Raw genomic sequence first — 16,813 nt, forward strand, 5'->3', positions numbered from 1 at the left:
TGTGTGTTTATTTATTTATTTGTTTGTTTGTGTGTATGCATGTGTGTTTGTGTGTTTATTTATTTGTTTGTGTGTATGCGTGTGTTTATTTATTTGTTTGTTTGTGTGTATGCGTGTGTTTATTTATTTATTTGTTTGTTTGTGTGTATGCATGTGTGTTTATTTATTTGTTTGTTTGTGTATGCATGTGCATGTTTATTTATTTGTTTGTTTGTTTGTGTATGCATGTGCATGTTTATTTATTTGTTTGCTTGTTTGTGTGTATGCATATGTCTATGTTTATTTATTTATTTGTTTGTTTGTGTGTATGCATATGTTTATTTATTTATATTTTAAACATTTGTTGGTTGAAATCAACAAATTAATTTTCACAGGGAGCAAGAGTTTCTTTTTGAGCTCTTTGATGTTGTCCTTTCAATTGTTTGTGTAAGAAATATATTTTTAGTTTCTTATTTGTGGTATTATCTGGCAAATGGAGATGAGGAAGTGTAACTGCTATTTATAAAATCATAGTTTTGACTCTAGACTCTGAATAGATGAGCCTCGTCCCAAAGCCTTCATAAAAAACGTATAAATGTGGCTGCGCATTCTATGTTAATGAAAAACTTAATACATTTCATGGCAACCATAAATATCCAGTTAATGAATTATATTGCTTGGCGGAAGAAGTATTCATTTATTATGATGTCGTTATTAATAATGCATTTATACAGTTTATTGAACTTTGCTGTATTTGAAAAATTTTTCACCTCTTTTTTTATTAAAAGGAATAAAGCAGTTCTTTGATAAAGCTTTCTTTGAAATCGGAAGATTTGGTGTAGCACAGTTTCCTCCTCTAGATGGAGACTTCGCATAGCGATTTCTTTGAGCGTTTCTTTCAAAAACGAAATTTTTAGCATGTTTGATAGTGAATTAGTTGAATGTTTCTTACAGAAAGAGCGCCGTCCTCCACAGAATCAGTCTGCACAGGACGAGGATCTCAGCTCTGAGGTAAAATCCCTGTTCAGAGATCCATTGTTTGATTCACATTTTACTAAAATCAAATTAAGTCTGAAATCCTTAATACATAGCTCTGGAAGAATGGCCCAGTGAAGGGCAACACAAGTGTTGTGACGGTGTAATGAATAGACATATTGATTTGCAGCAGCAGCTCACATGCTAGAGAGCAGAGCAATGAATATTGCGGCGAGATGCTGTTGAATCTGTCTTTCCGCTCGCTGACTGCTGTTTCTGCACGTCTACCCAAATCAAACAGCATCCTCATGAATATTAATGCTGTGGATCTCTGCAACACACAGCAAACCTCGGGAGCCCATGACCAATACTAAAACACTCCGGCTCTGTCTCTGCGGCTGGATACAGAGATTCACAACTTCTGAATACTTCACTTAGTTTTATGAACCACTCTGAACTGAAGTAGTAGGCCAGACTTTTCTTACAAAGTTTTTTTTTTGATACATTCATGCAGTGTCGGCAAAACATCACTCATTGGACTGTGTCATATAAATGTCAGCCACTCAAACTTAATACTGTTATTAAAACGGTCATTATTTTCATTGTATTGCTGCTCGTAAAGTGGTAGGGACTGTGAAACAAGCGACTGGTTTTTATATCAGCGCTTTCTTCATCACTGAGTCTCTTTCTCTCTCTCTCTCTCTCTGTAGGCGGTTTACACCAACAGCAGTGTGGATGAACGCGCCGAGCCTCTGGAAGAGGAAGAGCACACATATGAACTCTTAGTCACCGCACAGACCAAAATCCCCAACAACACACAAAGCAAAGCAGGTACACGCTCATTTTCCATGAGACCTCACATAAACCTCATAGATTTGCCTCACTTCTTTGTTTGTTAAACACGATGAGCTAATTCACATATGCCTTTCCCATACATACATACCAGTGTCGTCAAGGAAAATAACAACTACCACATTATATTATACTAGAACAGATGTTTTATATTTCTAGTCTTTCTTTAAAATAATCAAACCGTGATGACAAAACGGTATTGTTTTTGTAAATTACGATGAATTATAATTATTCTAGTATAAAAAAACTAGAAATGCCATCTAGGCAACTAACTGAAATAAATGCTTGAAGTTGAAGTAGTAAAAGTAAATAAATAATAAAAATGGTAAAAAATAAAAATGGTAAAATCACATAAAAGGGATTTAAATATAAGCTGGAAAAAAAAAAGTTGAAGTACTAAGGGTAATATAATATAAAAATAAACGAATGTATATCTGCGGTAATAGAACATAAATAATACTAATATATCATTAGTTGACATCTTAAAAGTGAAGGAAATCAGTATGTCTTAAATTGTCAGGTCACACTTTATTTTAAGGTCCAATTCTCGCTATTAACAAACCATTAACTCAGTCTTTTGCCTCAGTAAGCTCCTAATGTGCTGCTAATTAATAGTTAGGAAGGTAGTTGTTAAGTTTAAGTGTTGGGTAGGATTAGGGATGGAGACTATGCTCATGCAGAATATGTGCTTTATAAGCACTAATAAACACCCAATATGTTAATAATAGGCATGCTAATTAGCAGCTGGTTAATAGTGGGAATTGTTCCCTATACTTAAAGTGTTACCAGTTGTCATAAAGTTGTCAGCCCTTTATTTGAATAACTTTAAGTCTTTATCCCCAGATGTGGACGTCTCAGCCAAGTCCTCCAACAGTGTCCTACCTCAGGTGAGAATATTACTGCTTGTTAGGCTCGAGCTTTGTTCCAAAACCTCACTGCCTACTACTGTACCTACATAGGCAGCTGCCTTATAAGGCAACATGTTATTTGCTATGACGCCTCACAAGTGAGTGATTTATAACATTTTAGGCAGCAGCACATATCGCTTCACACAAGACTCGAGATTCACACTACGTTCCAGTAGAATTTGATATTAGCATGTTGCTAAGCCAATAGCTTTTTACTCTGGGGGGAAAACGAAACGAAGTATACAGCACACACAAGTATTTGGTGAACATTTTCAGTATTGAAAGAAACAGGCTTATTTATAACCAACATTTCACTTGTTTGCCATCTTGTATTACTTGTTTTTGATTAGCTTGGCGTAGAGATTTTGGATTGCCACCTTTGCAAAAGATGCATGGTATGCTTCCTTAGAATTTGGCTCTAAGGAGGCAGAATAATTGAGTTTCCTTGTGGATCCCATGATGCTTTAAAATGCTGCCTGCATAGGAAGCTCTAAGGTTTTGGAATAGAGCTTTGTTGTTCATTACTTTTTTTTTGTTCTTTTTTTTGCTGCAGTCTCACATCTGTCACGCTGTCCGAACACTGTCTAGTGTGCAGTAGACCGTTAATTATCTCCGTATGCAGCATCTGTTTTGTGTGTGTGTGTGTGTGATATAGACACTGTTTTGTGTGTGATTGTGCATCTGACAAAAGCTAGGCATTCCTTAATATGCAGATATTGGTGTTATTTTTTGCAGCGAAAGACCACTGCACACATTGACCTACGACCTTCAGGGTCCAACACAAACACTCTGCAGCCGCCTGCACCTCATTTTAGCACAGGACAGACGTCTGGAGGTGAGTGTGTGCATGTGTGAATGCTTAAGGAGCTTACTTGCTAATGACGCTGTAAAACTCCAAATTATTCTTTATGGTGTTATTGCCATGGTTGAATAGCTATAACCATTTGAGTGACAAATACTATTTAGCAGTCAAAAATGTATCAAGCAAATGAAGACAACACGTTCTCTACTCTGTAAAATGCTTGCCATCTGTTTAAGACTTAGACTTTTGGGCTGTCTTTAAAGGAATAGCTCTTTAAATATAATTTACTCACCCTCGTGTCATTTATATGGAGCCCCTAAAGGGACATGGGGAAAACAATGACACGGGAGGGAAATTATATTTCAATGCTGTTGCGTTGTTTAACGAAACCTTTGAGTTCCCTTAGCATTTACCTGTTAACCTTGTTTTAAGTGTTAATTCGTTAAACTTTTGCATTCCCCCAAGAAACGTTTGCGTTCGCTCCTAAAACTTCTGTGATTGCTCATAAAACTTCTGCATTCACTTGATAAACTTTTGTGCTTGTCAGCAAAACTTTTGCAATCATTTGCAAAATGTTACGTTACAGTACGTTCTCTCACAAAACATTTGCATTTCCCTGATAAACTAGCATTTGCTTGTTAAACTTTCGCATTCCCCAATGTGTTTGCACACTAAAATTTTGTTTGCTCATTAAAGTTGTTTAATTATTAAACTGTTGAATTCACTTGTTAAACTTTGCATTCCTCCAATAAAATTGAGCTACACTTGCTAAACTTTTGTTTGTTCGCTAAACTTTTGTTTGTTCGTTAAACTAAAGTTTGCTAAACTAAAGTTTGCTTGTTAAACTTTTGTATTCCTCCAATTAACGTTTGCATTTGCTCTCTAAACGTTTGCATTTGATTATTAAACCTTTGTTTTTGCTCACTAAACTTTCGGTTTTGTTCACAAACTTAAATTTTTGTACGCTAAAGTTGTTTTTCCTCATTAAACTTTTGTTTTTGCAGGCTAAACTTTTGTTTTTGCTCACTAAACTTACATTTTTGTTCGCTAAACTTAAATTTTTGTTCGTTAAAGTTTTATTTTTGTTCGTTAAACTTTTGTTTTTGCAGGCTAAACTTTTGTTTTTGCTCACTAAACTTTCGGTTTTGTTCACTAAACTTAAATTTTTGTTCGCTAAAGTTTTATTTTTGCTCGTTAAACTTTTGTTTTTGCAGGCTAAACTTTTGTTTTTACTCACTAAACTTTCGGTTTTGTTCACTAAACTTAAATTTTTGTTCGCTAAAGTTTTATTTTTGTTCGCTAAAGTTTTATTTTTGCTCGTTAAACTTTTGTTTTTGCAGGCTAAACTTTTGTTTTTGCTCACTAAACTTTCGGTTTTGTTCACTAAACTTAAATTTTTGTTCGCTAAAGTTTTATTTTTGCTCGTTAAACTTTTGTTTTTGCAGGCTAAACTTTAGTTTTTGCTCACTAAACTTTCGGTTTTGTTCACTAAACTTAAATTTTTGTTTGCTAAAATTATATTTTTGCTCGTTAAACTTTTGCGTTTGCTCGCTAAACTTTTGCGTTCTCTTGCCAAACTTTGTGTTCCTCGTTTGTGATGGAAAATAATTAGTGGAGGGAGAAAAAATATATATATTTCAATATATTTCATTGCTTTTAACCTTTTCCTACTATTATATTCATGTGGCATATTTTTTTCATTGCTGTATCCCCTTTTTAAATTTTAACAAATGTTTGTGCTGTTCCTTTCCATGCAAGTTCCAAAGATTAAACTCCACAAAAGTACCACAAAAGTGCTCATTTTTGGTTGAACCATTTCAAAATATCTGCATTTGTCAACAGTTTTGGAGCGAGAATATTGGTAGGAGAATAATGCAAAGTGGACACATTTGTTATGTCCCTGTGCATCTGTCCCGATTTGTCTCTGTGTCCCTCCCTGATCCTCCTAAAGTCATCGCTCAGAAATCTTTGCCTAACTTAGAACAATGTTTACTCAGTGTAACACGACTCTAGTTAGCATTACCAAGAGAAGGCCTTTGCCACTCTACTACTCTAAAGGTGACTCTTATGAAGACATGATGAGAACAGACATATAAAGCCATTATATTGTAGAATGGTACAAAATGTTTGTAATATGGTTGCTTTTTCATAATATTGTTGAGTGTGATAAACGTCAGTGTAATTTATATTAACGCCCCGCACTCTCCTCGTGTTTCAAAACAAACAGCAGAAACGTCTCTCCTCGTCTCCATGCCAAGCTTCATAGACCTCAGCTGCCACCTCCACAGCCGTGCTGCGCTCAGCACCTGTCTATTACGCTGCAGGAAATCGGCCTGTAGAAACACACTAGCACACACCCAAATAACAGGGTGTGAGCTCGTCATATTTCTCATGTCAGGGTCTCACAGTGGGCTCCATGCGTTGATGTATTGAAAACGTGAAGGAGGGTCTAACCTTAGTGCTTTGGAGATGAAAGCTTCACCCTAAGTGCAAAATCGTGTTGTGTGTTTTAGACGTCTCTTCCCTCTTTTAATAAACGCTGCTCACTGTTGGCACGCGCTTAGAAAGCTCTTTGCACTTAGCCGAGGGGATCACAACAGCTGAAGGATGAAGTCAGCCCTGTTACTCTAGAACATTCTGAGGGGTGACATTACTTCAGTTCATCAGATGTCAGCACTGCTGAAGTGTGCTTGGCTGTGTTCGAAATGGAAAAAGTAGCATGCAACTTAATCAGTACAACACTGCATTCTGCCTGCTGTTTAAAAAATAGTAAGTGAAATAGTAGACATTCCTAGTTATAGTAGCTATTGATGTAACGCGATTTCATCAAGGTATTATAGATGCACTTCCATTAAGAAAAAAACTAAACAAACAAAAAACACTTGGTTTACAGTTCTTAGCTGGTTTAGACTGGCTTAGCTGTGGACACAGGCTGGCCAGGCTTGTTTTGGCTGCCCCTCTAAAACCAGCCTACAGACCAACTGACCGAACTGTAAGACTGGAAAATGAGCTCAGGCTTGTTCAAGACACTTTTATAGCAGGAAAGCAATATTGATCAATGTTATATAATTTAATTCAGTACTGAACATCATTGAAAAAAACTGTGCATTCCACTTGAAAAAATTGCTCAAACAAGCCTAAAGCCGGGGACACACCAAGACAATGGTCGGCCATTGGTGAGCATCTGTCGGGCTATAGTGTGTTTGGTGTGTTCCACTCATTGTCTCTCGTCGGGCTCACATCGGCGGTAGCTGTAGTCATGGTGGTGTGTTCAAGTGCAGCTTTTTGGTCCAGATGCCGGCGATGCGACAACACCATTGGCTTTCGTCACCGCTAGTTCTTTGAAGTCGGCTTGGTGTGTCCCGGCCTTAAGAAGAACTTGACTGGTTCAAAATGATTTTCCAGCCTGATTGGTTTAAATTAACCCAAACCCCTCTAAAACCAGCCAACAGACCAGTCTGACCAAGATAGGAGACCAATTAAAGGGTTAGTTCACCCAAAAATGAAAACTCTGTCATTAATTACTCACCCTCATGTCATTCCAAACCCGTAAGACCTTTGTTCATCTTCAGAACACAGATTAAGATGTTTTTGATGAAATCCGAGAGCAAAAAAAATCCTTTTTGACCCTCCATAGACAGCAAGGAAACTACCACTTTAAGGCCCAGAAAGGTATTTAGGACATCGTTAAAATAGTTAATGTGACATCAGTGGTTCAACTGTAATTTTATGAAGCTACGACAAAAATTTTTGTAAGCAAAGAAAACAAAAATAACCACTTTATTCAACAATTCATATCCTTGTGTCGCGGCTGACACAGAAGAGCGTACGCTGCTTGCGTTCAGCGGATATTCTCCAAAATGGTGATGCGGAGGGACACAGAGGAGACAAATTGTTGAATAAAGTCGTTATTTTTGTTTTCTTTGCGTACAAAAAGTATTCTCGTCGCTTCATAATGTTACAGTTGAACCACTGATGGCAGATGGACTATTCTGACGATGTCTTTCATACTTTTCTGGACCTTGACAGTGTAAGTTACTTGGCAGTCAATGGGACAGCCACAAGCCTCCCGGTTTTCATCCAAAATATCTTAAATTGTGTTCCGAAGACGAACAAAGCTTTTATGGGTTTGGAACGACATGGGGGTAAGTGATTAATGACAAAATTTTCATTTTGGGGTGGAGTATATCTTTAAAGTGTTTCAAATCAGTTTAATTTTAGTGTGTGGTCACATTTACCAGTGCTTGCCAAAATTGTGCACATTTGTTCAGTTGATTCAATAGAAATCTGTATATTCGGGAGTTTCACATGAGGGCAAAAAAGTTCCCAATGCAGATTTCGCTCATGTTAAAATTTGGTCATAAAAATTCACCACGATAAAAGTGAACCTCTGTGAACTTCTTTGAAAGTGACTTCTTTGTGAGCAGTGCTTCATACATCACTACAATATTGACAGTGTACAATTTTTGTATAAATTTTTTCCGAAATGTCACGAATCAGTGTGACCGCACATTAAGACATTGCATAGACAGAAGACTTCAAGGTACTTTGGCTTGGAACATGCTCACACTTCTTTTATTTCATTGAACATTGAATGATTTAACCAGTGCATGCTTGTAGTTACTGGAAACGAACATGTTGTTTGAGTAAACACCTGACTTTCTCTTGGAGAAATGCTGGCTAAAGCCTTTGGTTTGGATGGAGAACAGCACTGACTTCATCTTCTCCAGAGGGCCTTGTTGATTTAAATTGACATCACAGGTTAGGTTTCGGGTCACAAACGCAAACACAGACTCGAGTCCCAAGCGGCCTCTGTGTGTATGTTTTTAGGTGTGTCACTTGCATGAGGAAAGTGATTGGCCTCATGGTTCTGTATGTTCCTCCAGCACACACGTCAGTGCCTCACAGAGTGGGCGGTGTATTCAGTCCCAATGCCTTGGAAAACTTAAGAGATGAAGTTCTCAGGAGGGAGTTGCTGCATTGTAGTTTAGCGTAAACCAAATATTAGAGTCGAGTTGAGTTCACTTGAACAGAAACTCACATTACCACAAAGGTCCCAATGCTCTGATTTTGCTTCGAGATCCAAATTTTGCTTTGGACTTAAAAGTGCGACCCAAAGGTTAGTCTTGGTCATTTTTTTTTCTGCTTATGTAGTTTTGTGCACTCTTTTCAAGAATGTAAGCTCTTTCAGGTAATTACTGTGAAAGTGGGGGTAAAATATAAAATTTTTTGCTATTTCTCCATTCATTTTGACAGAAGCTGGACTTTGTTTAACTGTTGACATGCTTGTAGCTAGCTATCTAAATAAAAATAAATCCATTTTATAGACACCGACATCTGAAAGTAACAGTGTCGCCTCCTTGAGGTTTGTTACCGCCTCAGTAATGCAAGATTGTACTATGTAAAACTATGTACAGTGTTACAGGTGCATGCAATGTGTTTGTGTACTTGCGTACATAATGTTTCTGGCCTTAGGCTCTGACATGGCTGACTTGGTTTTCTTGTCACCGAACACCACATGCGACACCAGGATATCTCTGGTATGGTGGCTGTTTGCCCAGCCGCCTAGCTTGTATCACGGACCTGGGGTTGGATATATCTCTTATTTTGTATGTGTGTGTTTGCCAGAGGAGACGTTTCAGGCAAGTGCAGTGCATATACAGAAGAAAACCCAACCAGACGAGTACTTTTCACTTGTCGCATTTGCAAATATACACTTGGAGTGTTTGTCCTTGTAGTTCATTCAACATTCTCGCCAGAAGCCATCTATACAAGAGCACACATAAAACAGACGTGAATATATGGGACAACAAATTGCGATTGCACAGTCCCACTGTACATGCTTACGTTTCTGTTAGGGATGGGCATATCGATCCTAAGTATCGATATATCGATACTGACGCGAGTATCGAAAGTATCGATACTCAAACTAAAAATATCGATACTAAGGTGTGTTTTATTTACCAATGATTTTGTTTATTTAAAATAATAATAATAATGCATACAAATGCATTGAATTGAACAGATAACCTTTGTTCGCAAGTAATTGTGTAGGATAGAATTATTTTCCTGTAGCGATAGTAAACCCCAGTCATAAAGGGGGCGATAGAGTTTCCTAAATGTTTGTCTAGCTGCAAAATCACATAAGGTCTGAGTAGCTCCTACATTTAATGAAGAACTTTGTGCTTTTAAAGGCTCATGAAACCCCAGACTACTTTTTCTGAGATTTTAGCAGAGGTGTTTGTGTTGCACATCATAGAAGACAATGTTAGCATCCGATAATTTTAACTGTTGCCGAAAACTGGTTAATTTTAAGCTTTTTTGCGCTATTTTTATCTTCCAGGTTTAAAATCTACATCGTGTTGACGTCACGATTTGTGACGTGGCAATGGACTAATAGTACATCGATGACGCGTCGGTGTCTATTAAATTATTCATGAGACTGCGTGTTCTTATTCTATGAGAAGACGCTTCGCTTAATTATTCACAACAGCATGTGTTGATTTGCTATGACAGACGTTTCAGACTGTGAGATTGCGTACATTATCTGAGAGAAACGTTCATGGATTGAAGAAGAGTGTTTGTTTGTGCTTTGTAATAAGAGTTCGGCACAAACGCGATTCATTCACTTGGTGAGCATAACCGTTTTTACAGCTCTGTGACACAACCCGTCAAAAGGCTTATAAAAACGCCACAGAATAAGCATTAAAAGTTATCAGAGGTGCAGCAGCGCATTCATATATATGTTTTCGATGCAGAGTGCAAATGGCTATGAATTTATTTGTGTTTTTAACGTTTTTAGCGTTTTTTTTTTAACTGTGTTGAGAACTAACCAGTGCTGAAACAGGGGGTTTCGTGACCCTTTAAAAAAAAGCATAGTCTAAATAGTATGAATATGACTTGTATGAATGAAATTCAGACATACTACATCCGCAATGTTGTCATTAACTGCGATTCCATTACCCTTCAAATTGTGCAAAGTTGCGAATTGAAAATATGGCCAATGGAAAGACGTCAGTTTCGCAAAAACTTTGCAAGCAAGTTTTTACGGTCGCATGAAGTGGTTTTTCAGGCAATTCAAAAAGGAATATTTTGCAAAACTGCAATGGAAACAGTTTTTTTCGCATTTACAGGTCACCTGGCATACTTAAAAATCACATGATTATTTTTTAATGTACTATAACCTCCAAGAAACACTTCATACATGGCCACTCTCAAGTATAAGGGGCTTTTCTTGCCATTAATGCTTGGATGACCCCTTATTTACTTTGCACAGGTCTGTGGCGCATTACGGCTCCTAAATGGCCACCGAATGCTGATTTCGGCAATTCTAGTCAATGCTTGTGTTTATACCAGCTGCGCTGTGGCTTGTTTCAGAAGTGACTCTCCTTCGACCTTCGATTAAAAATAATGGATACGTTGTCATTTCGCAATAGTTTTTTTTAAACATATATAGAATATTGCAAGTTTTGCGCAAATCTGAAATGGAAACGCACCTACTGTCACATGGGCGCCGCTTGTGTCGCTTTACAGCCAACTCCACTCCCATAAGTAAACTGTCCATCAAATGCACACTTCAGAATGCCAAAGGGGTACTTGTCGCCTACTGTTCACTTTCAGAAAACAATGTGTGCAACAGCTTGTCACTGGGGCAGTACCCTCAAAGTGACACCTTTGTAACTTATTTATCCTTGAAAGGTTCATTATAATACCATATGAGTACATACTACTACCTTAATGGTACATATTACTACTCTAAGGTGCTAGTATGCACCCTTTAGGGGTAAAAATGGTACAAAGGTGTCACTTTGAGGGTATTGCCCCAGTGACAAGCTGTTGTACCCCTAAAGGTAAAATAACTGCACTTTTTTTTTTTGACAGTGTTTATATACTATGAATTCATAAGTTTTTCACCTGCTATATATTAGGGAAGTAGGAATATTCAGATTGAAGGTTGATGTTATTTTCTATAAAATGTATATATAACAATAACTGTGTTCAGCCAGATTCTGTATAAACTTTTCCTCCGGCAGGACAGTAGTTGTCCTAAAAGAGAAAAGTGAGCGCAGAGGACAATTTCCGCTAATGTACACTGTAGCGCCCCCTGTGGCACTGAGAATGCAACTCTCTTTGAAATCAAGCTTGCATTGAAGTATTAATGTACTTGCCTATAGTATGTTTCAGGCCAGAGAGAGAGTGTATGTTCTGGTGCTGTGAATGTGCTGTTCTGGGAGAAGGATTTTTCATAATCACAAAGCAGGGATTTAATTTTTAAGAACCCAACGCATAACGGTGTGGCAAAGGGGTGTTTGAGAGAAAGAGAGAGCGAGTGTGTTTATTTCACAGTCATCTCTGTGGTATCCTGTTTCAAGCTTGCCACTCATAATAAAGGGGAATCCTTAGTGAGGCATAACTTCTCTGGAAGCAAGCCTTATAAAGCTGTGTGCTTGTTAGCAGTTGCACAGCGAGTGAGAGAGAAACAAGGAATAGAACAAGCAAGTCAGCTATCTCTATGCAAGCTATCTCTATGGAGAAAAGTCAGCTGCTCATAGCCTGCGCTTGGAATTTTCTAACACAGGCACTTTGGAATTGGTGAGCCCAACTTACTTTCTTTCTGCATTTTTTTCTCCCTCCCTTTTCCAGTCAGAAAACAAAACCAGATCTGTTTCAGGCACTGGACAGTAGTGGAGTGGGCGGTTTCATGTTATCTGGTCTAGATACGGCTCCACAGTCCGCCTGTAACTCTCTCACTCTCTCTTCTGTTCTCTTGACAGAGAGCTCCTCGCACGGTCAGGATATAAGCGCTGCCGTTCCTGAACAGTTCACTGGTCTGCTTCACGGTTCCTCACCAGTGGTCGACTGTCGGGAGGAAGCATTCAGACTGCCGTCCTCTGGAGTGAAGTCCGGCGAGGCTTCCAGCACTTCGACATCTGCCAGCTCCGCCCCCCTTCCCCATCCCAAATTGGCGGTCACCGTGGAAACCATTCTCCAGGACACTGACCCCAAAGCTATCTACGCCACGGTCCACAAAGAGCCAAGGGATTCTTCGTCGAAACACAACTCACCGGCGCGCGATTCTCCGCTGACGAGAAGGATGCCTCCGCCGGGTGATCTCAAGCTAGCGCGTAGCCTTTCGAAGTCCGACTCCGACCTGCTGGTGTCCCCACCTGGTGAGGAAGAGACGGGGTTGGGCGGCCGAAGTGAGTCGGTGTCCAACTGTAGCACCACCAAGCGAAGACTGGAAAAATCACCTTCGTTCACTTCAGAATGGGACGAGGTAAGAGCTCCCCCTTGTGGCCTGGATGTACCATTCTTCTTACATTGTACACAAACTCAAATTAATAGGAATAAATCAGAATTTCGAACACCAACATTTTTTAAATGCCGTTGGATGAAAGCGAAAATGAGCAGAAAATCCTAAACAATTTTGTCTTTTGTTGTGTATTCTTTAGCACTTTGTTGTTGTAGCATACTGGAGAGTTTACATTAGACTAAAGTCAGTTTGAGGTTTATAGAGTGGGGGAACTGTGACGTCAGAATCCGGAAATGTAATTCGCCGTGGGATCCTTCGAGATTTTCCTATGGGGATTTATAATGGGTTTTTTCAATTAATGAGTAAAATAAAGCTTGTGGTAAACACAACTTGACGATATTTTTACGTTTTGTTCTATAACGTAAATCACACGCATCCATATGGTCATTTTTGAAAACTTATGTTTTTAATAAGTAACTAGATAAGAACGTTTGGGCTGTGAGTGTGTGCAGTTTACATTGTAGAACAAAACATAAAAGTATCGTCACGTTATGTTTTCCGCAAGCTTTATTTTACTCATTAATTGAAAAACCCCATTGGAAAATCTCGAAGGAACCCATGGCAAAATTACACTTCCGCATTCTGACGTCATAGTTCCCAAACTCTATTGAAAGATTATTATTCTATAATAATTCATTATTCATAAAGATCAAAGTTTAGGAACATTTGTTTTGGGAAAATAGGTTGGTTGATGTCAGAATTGCATTTGAGGAACTTTTAGGTTCCCAAAGCTGTTATTAAAATAATATTCAGTACTTAAAAAAAATGTTTCAGCCTAGATTATAAAATATACAATATTCTAGAAGTTGTTTCATTCATCACATTTAAAAATATAATATAATCATATATCAATTTTCATTTGTGTGCATCACTGAAAGTAAATATTTAATTGCAAGTGATCAAAACTGATGCAGTTCACCGAATCTGTTAGTAATGGCACAGGTAATTGTTAGTAGCTGGAGTCCATTGGGAAAATTTATGAGATGCAGGAAATTAATGGTAAATGGTGACCTTTCAGTCGGTCATTTCTCATTGCGTAGCGACTTCATGGGAAATGTGCATGCAAAAGCAGGTTCATATACAAGCATCCTCTTTTCTAGTTTAAGATCTGATGTTGTCTGCTAGTTTTTCTGGAATTTGAAACCGGAATTATTTCCATAGACCGCACAGCTGTACATTTCTGGGGGTGTTAAATTAATTCTTTGGCTTCAATACACCGTTTTTTTGTTGTTTACGTTATTTCCAGTTTTTCAACGTTGTTGTGACAACATTGTTATTAACGCCTGTAAACCAGGTAAATTTCACACAGTGTCCAAGCATGGATGCTTCCAAGAAAGCAGGTGCTATAAATACCTTGTTTACATGGAGCTGAGCAGGTAGTCTGCCAGACTATTGTCTTGAATCTGCAGAAGAACATAAACTTGTCTTCTTCCTGTGGTCTGCATATGCTCATGATATCAGATGATGAAAAATGGCCAGAAACAGTCTAAACAAAAGCCATCTGCTACGTTTAGGTGCATGACATGCCTCATATGCTTAGAACAGTAGTCCCACCACAAAAGTGATCGTTTGGTTAATAGCACACTTTTTTAACAGAAGAATTCATGTCTTTTAATAAATTCTGAGCTTCACATTTCTGGCTACATAAACCTTCTGGACACTTCCATTCTAAGTTTTTAACCCTAAATGCAGTTTATGCTGTTGAATAAGCTTAACTCGGCATGGGACATTCCTTTAAAGATTACATATGTCCATTTCTTTGAGAAAAATGTCAAAGGAAATGTCTGTAATCCAATCAGAGTTAAGCGTCCTGTATTACCATTGCTTTGGCTTCAATCTGAAGATCTAGACATTGGATACAAACACAGAGGGACTCATGCACAGTTTCCATCACACTCTGTCTTACACTCTTACAGGCGAGACGGTCGCAGGTAATGGAAGACTGTTGCCCAAGACACTCAAGTGCACAGATGAATTGTATCGGAGGCTAAAATGCCATTTTTGTTTTCGTCTTGATGCTTATTAGCCATGTTTGAAAAGCCTGTTTCCGCCAATAAATAATCAATAAAACAAGGTAATTGCGACTTTTTATCTCACAATTCTGATTTTTTTTTTCGTGCATGTTTACACCTTGTAATTCCGACTTTATTTCCCATAATTGCGAGTTTGTCAGAATTGCGAGAAAGAAATTCAGAATTGTGAGATAAAGTTTTCTCTTTTTATTCAGTGGCAGAAATGGTCTCCCATATGTTTGACTCTTTTCTAACACACAAAAAATGACCTAACATGAAAAGTAGCTTGTTGAAACCCATCAAATGTCTGTATTTGGCGTAATCTGGTAAAATGATTCAGTCCCATTGATATTCAGTTGATTCAGTTTTAATTATTGACTCGGCATAAGATCTATTACATGAATTTACCTCCTTTCACTAACCATTTGTTGAAAAGGAAAGAAAAATCTTTTTTAAGCCCTGTTTTGTAGAAAGTGTCTTTTGTTATGCGTCTTTTTTCGTAGTGTAACAAAGTTAAAAAGTTAAATTGTATAATACTTTTCAACTTTTTTTTGGATCTGCCCAAAATGAGGCTTTCCTAAAAGTCAATGCTGTGTCCAAGTTTCTCTATTTTTTTTCCCCACCCCTCATTTTGTCTTTTTCATGTCCTTATCACCATGTGGATAACCTTACTCAGTGGGTCAGGAGACATGTCCTCTAACAATAACAATTTAGTCTGGAAATAGTGTGTTGTAGCAACACCTGTGGTGTTTCTGCTTTCTGTTCTTAGACACTGGATGTGAAATGACGAGAGGTCAGGGAGCAGAGAAAACTCACCTGCTGATAACAGTTTTGTTTTCTTCATTTATCGACCTGTGTCTGTTTTTCCATTTTCTTATCTTTTCTTTCTCTTCTCTTCTGCTCCCTTTCTGTCTCTCACGCTGTTCAGCATGTTTCTGTTGCTTGTGAGCCAAACATTTGAGATTTGTGTGGAATTTTTTCCAGTGTGAAGAGTCATTATAAAACACACACACAGTCTCTGTTCCTTTCATACTCTGTGTCCATGTTTGTTACTCTCTCCTGCCCTCTGTGGGAATGAATCGATCTATCGATCGTTCGTTCGTTCGTTCGTTCATTTGTTCTGTCGGTCTGTCTGTCTTGTCTCGTCTATTTGTTTGTCTGTCTCATCTGTCTCATCTATCTGTCTGTCTTGTCTGTCTGTCTATCTATCTATCTATCTATCTATCTATCTATCTATCTATCTATCTATCTATCTATCTATCTATCTATCTATCTATCTATCTATCTATCTATCTATCTATCTATCTATCTATCTATCTATCTATCTATCTATCTATCTATCTATCTATCTATCTATCTATCTATCTATCTATCTATCTATCTATCTATCTATCTGTCTCATCTGTCTGTCTCATCTATCTGTCTCATCTATCTATCTGTCTGTCTATCTATCTGTCTATCTGTCTCGTCTGTCTCGTCTGTCTGTCTCATCTATCTGTCTCATCTATCTGTCTCATCTATCTGTCTGTCTGTCTGTCTGTCTGTCTATCTGTCTCATCTATCCGTCTGTCTCATCTATCTGTCTGTCTGTCTGTCTGTCTGTCTCATCTGTCTGTCTCATCTATCTGTCTCATCTATCTGTCTGTCTCATCTGTCTCGTCTGTCTGACTGATCTATCTATCTATCTATCTATCTATCTATCTATCTATCTATCTATCTATCTATCTATCTATCTATCTGTCTATCTGTCTCTCTGTCTCTCTGTCTGTCTGTCTGTCTGTCTGTCTCGTCTGTCTGTCTGTCTGTCTGTCTGTCTGTCTCATCTATCTGTCTCATCTATCTGTCTGTCTGTCTGTCTGTCTCATCTGTCTGTCTGTCTCATCTATCTGTCTCATCTATCTGTCTCATCTATCTGTCTGTCTCGTCTGTCTGTCTGATCTATCTATCTATCTATCTATCTATCTATCTGTCT

At 38.1% G+C, this 16,813-nt stretch overlaps 1 protein-coding gene across 1 annotated transcript in view; it reads left to right on the forward strand.

Annotated features, from left to right (window-relative positions):
- Positions 1-16,813, forward strand: part of LOC107571187 (ankyrin repeat and SAM domain-containing protein 1A-like) — a 64,744-nt gene that overhangs the window by 1,543 nt on the left and 46,388 nt on the right. Inside the window, exons 2-6 of the mRNA XM_016257479.1 lie at positions 934-990; positions 1,665-1,785; positions 2,650-2,693; positions 3,450-3,549; positions 12,291-12,793. Of these exons, the coding sequence (XP_016112965.1) occupies positions 934-990; positions 1,665-1,785; positions 2,650-2,693; positions 3,450-3,549; positions 12,291-12,793 (825 nt within the window). The remainder of the gene's footprint in view (positions 1-933; positions 991-1,664; positions 1,786-2,649; positions 2,694-3,449; positions 3,550-12,290; positions 12,794-16,813) is intronic.

The sequence above is a fragment of the Sinocyclocheilus grahami genome, unplaced genomic scaffold (genome assembly GCF_001515645.1).
Source record: "Sinocyclocheilus grahami isolate Dianchi unplaced genomic scaffold, SAMN03320097.WGS_v1.1 scaffold1560.1, whole genome shotgun sequence".
NCBI lineage: Eukaryota > Metazoa > Chordata > Actinopteri > Cypriniformes > Cyprinidae > Sinocyclocheilus > Sinocyclocheilus grahami.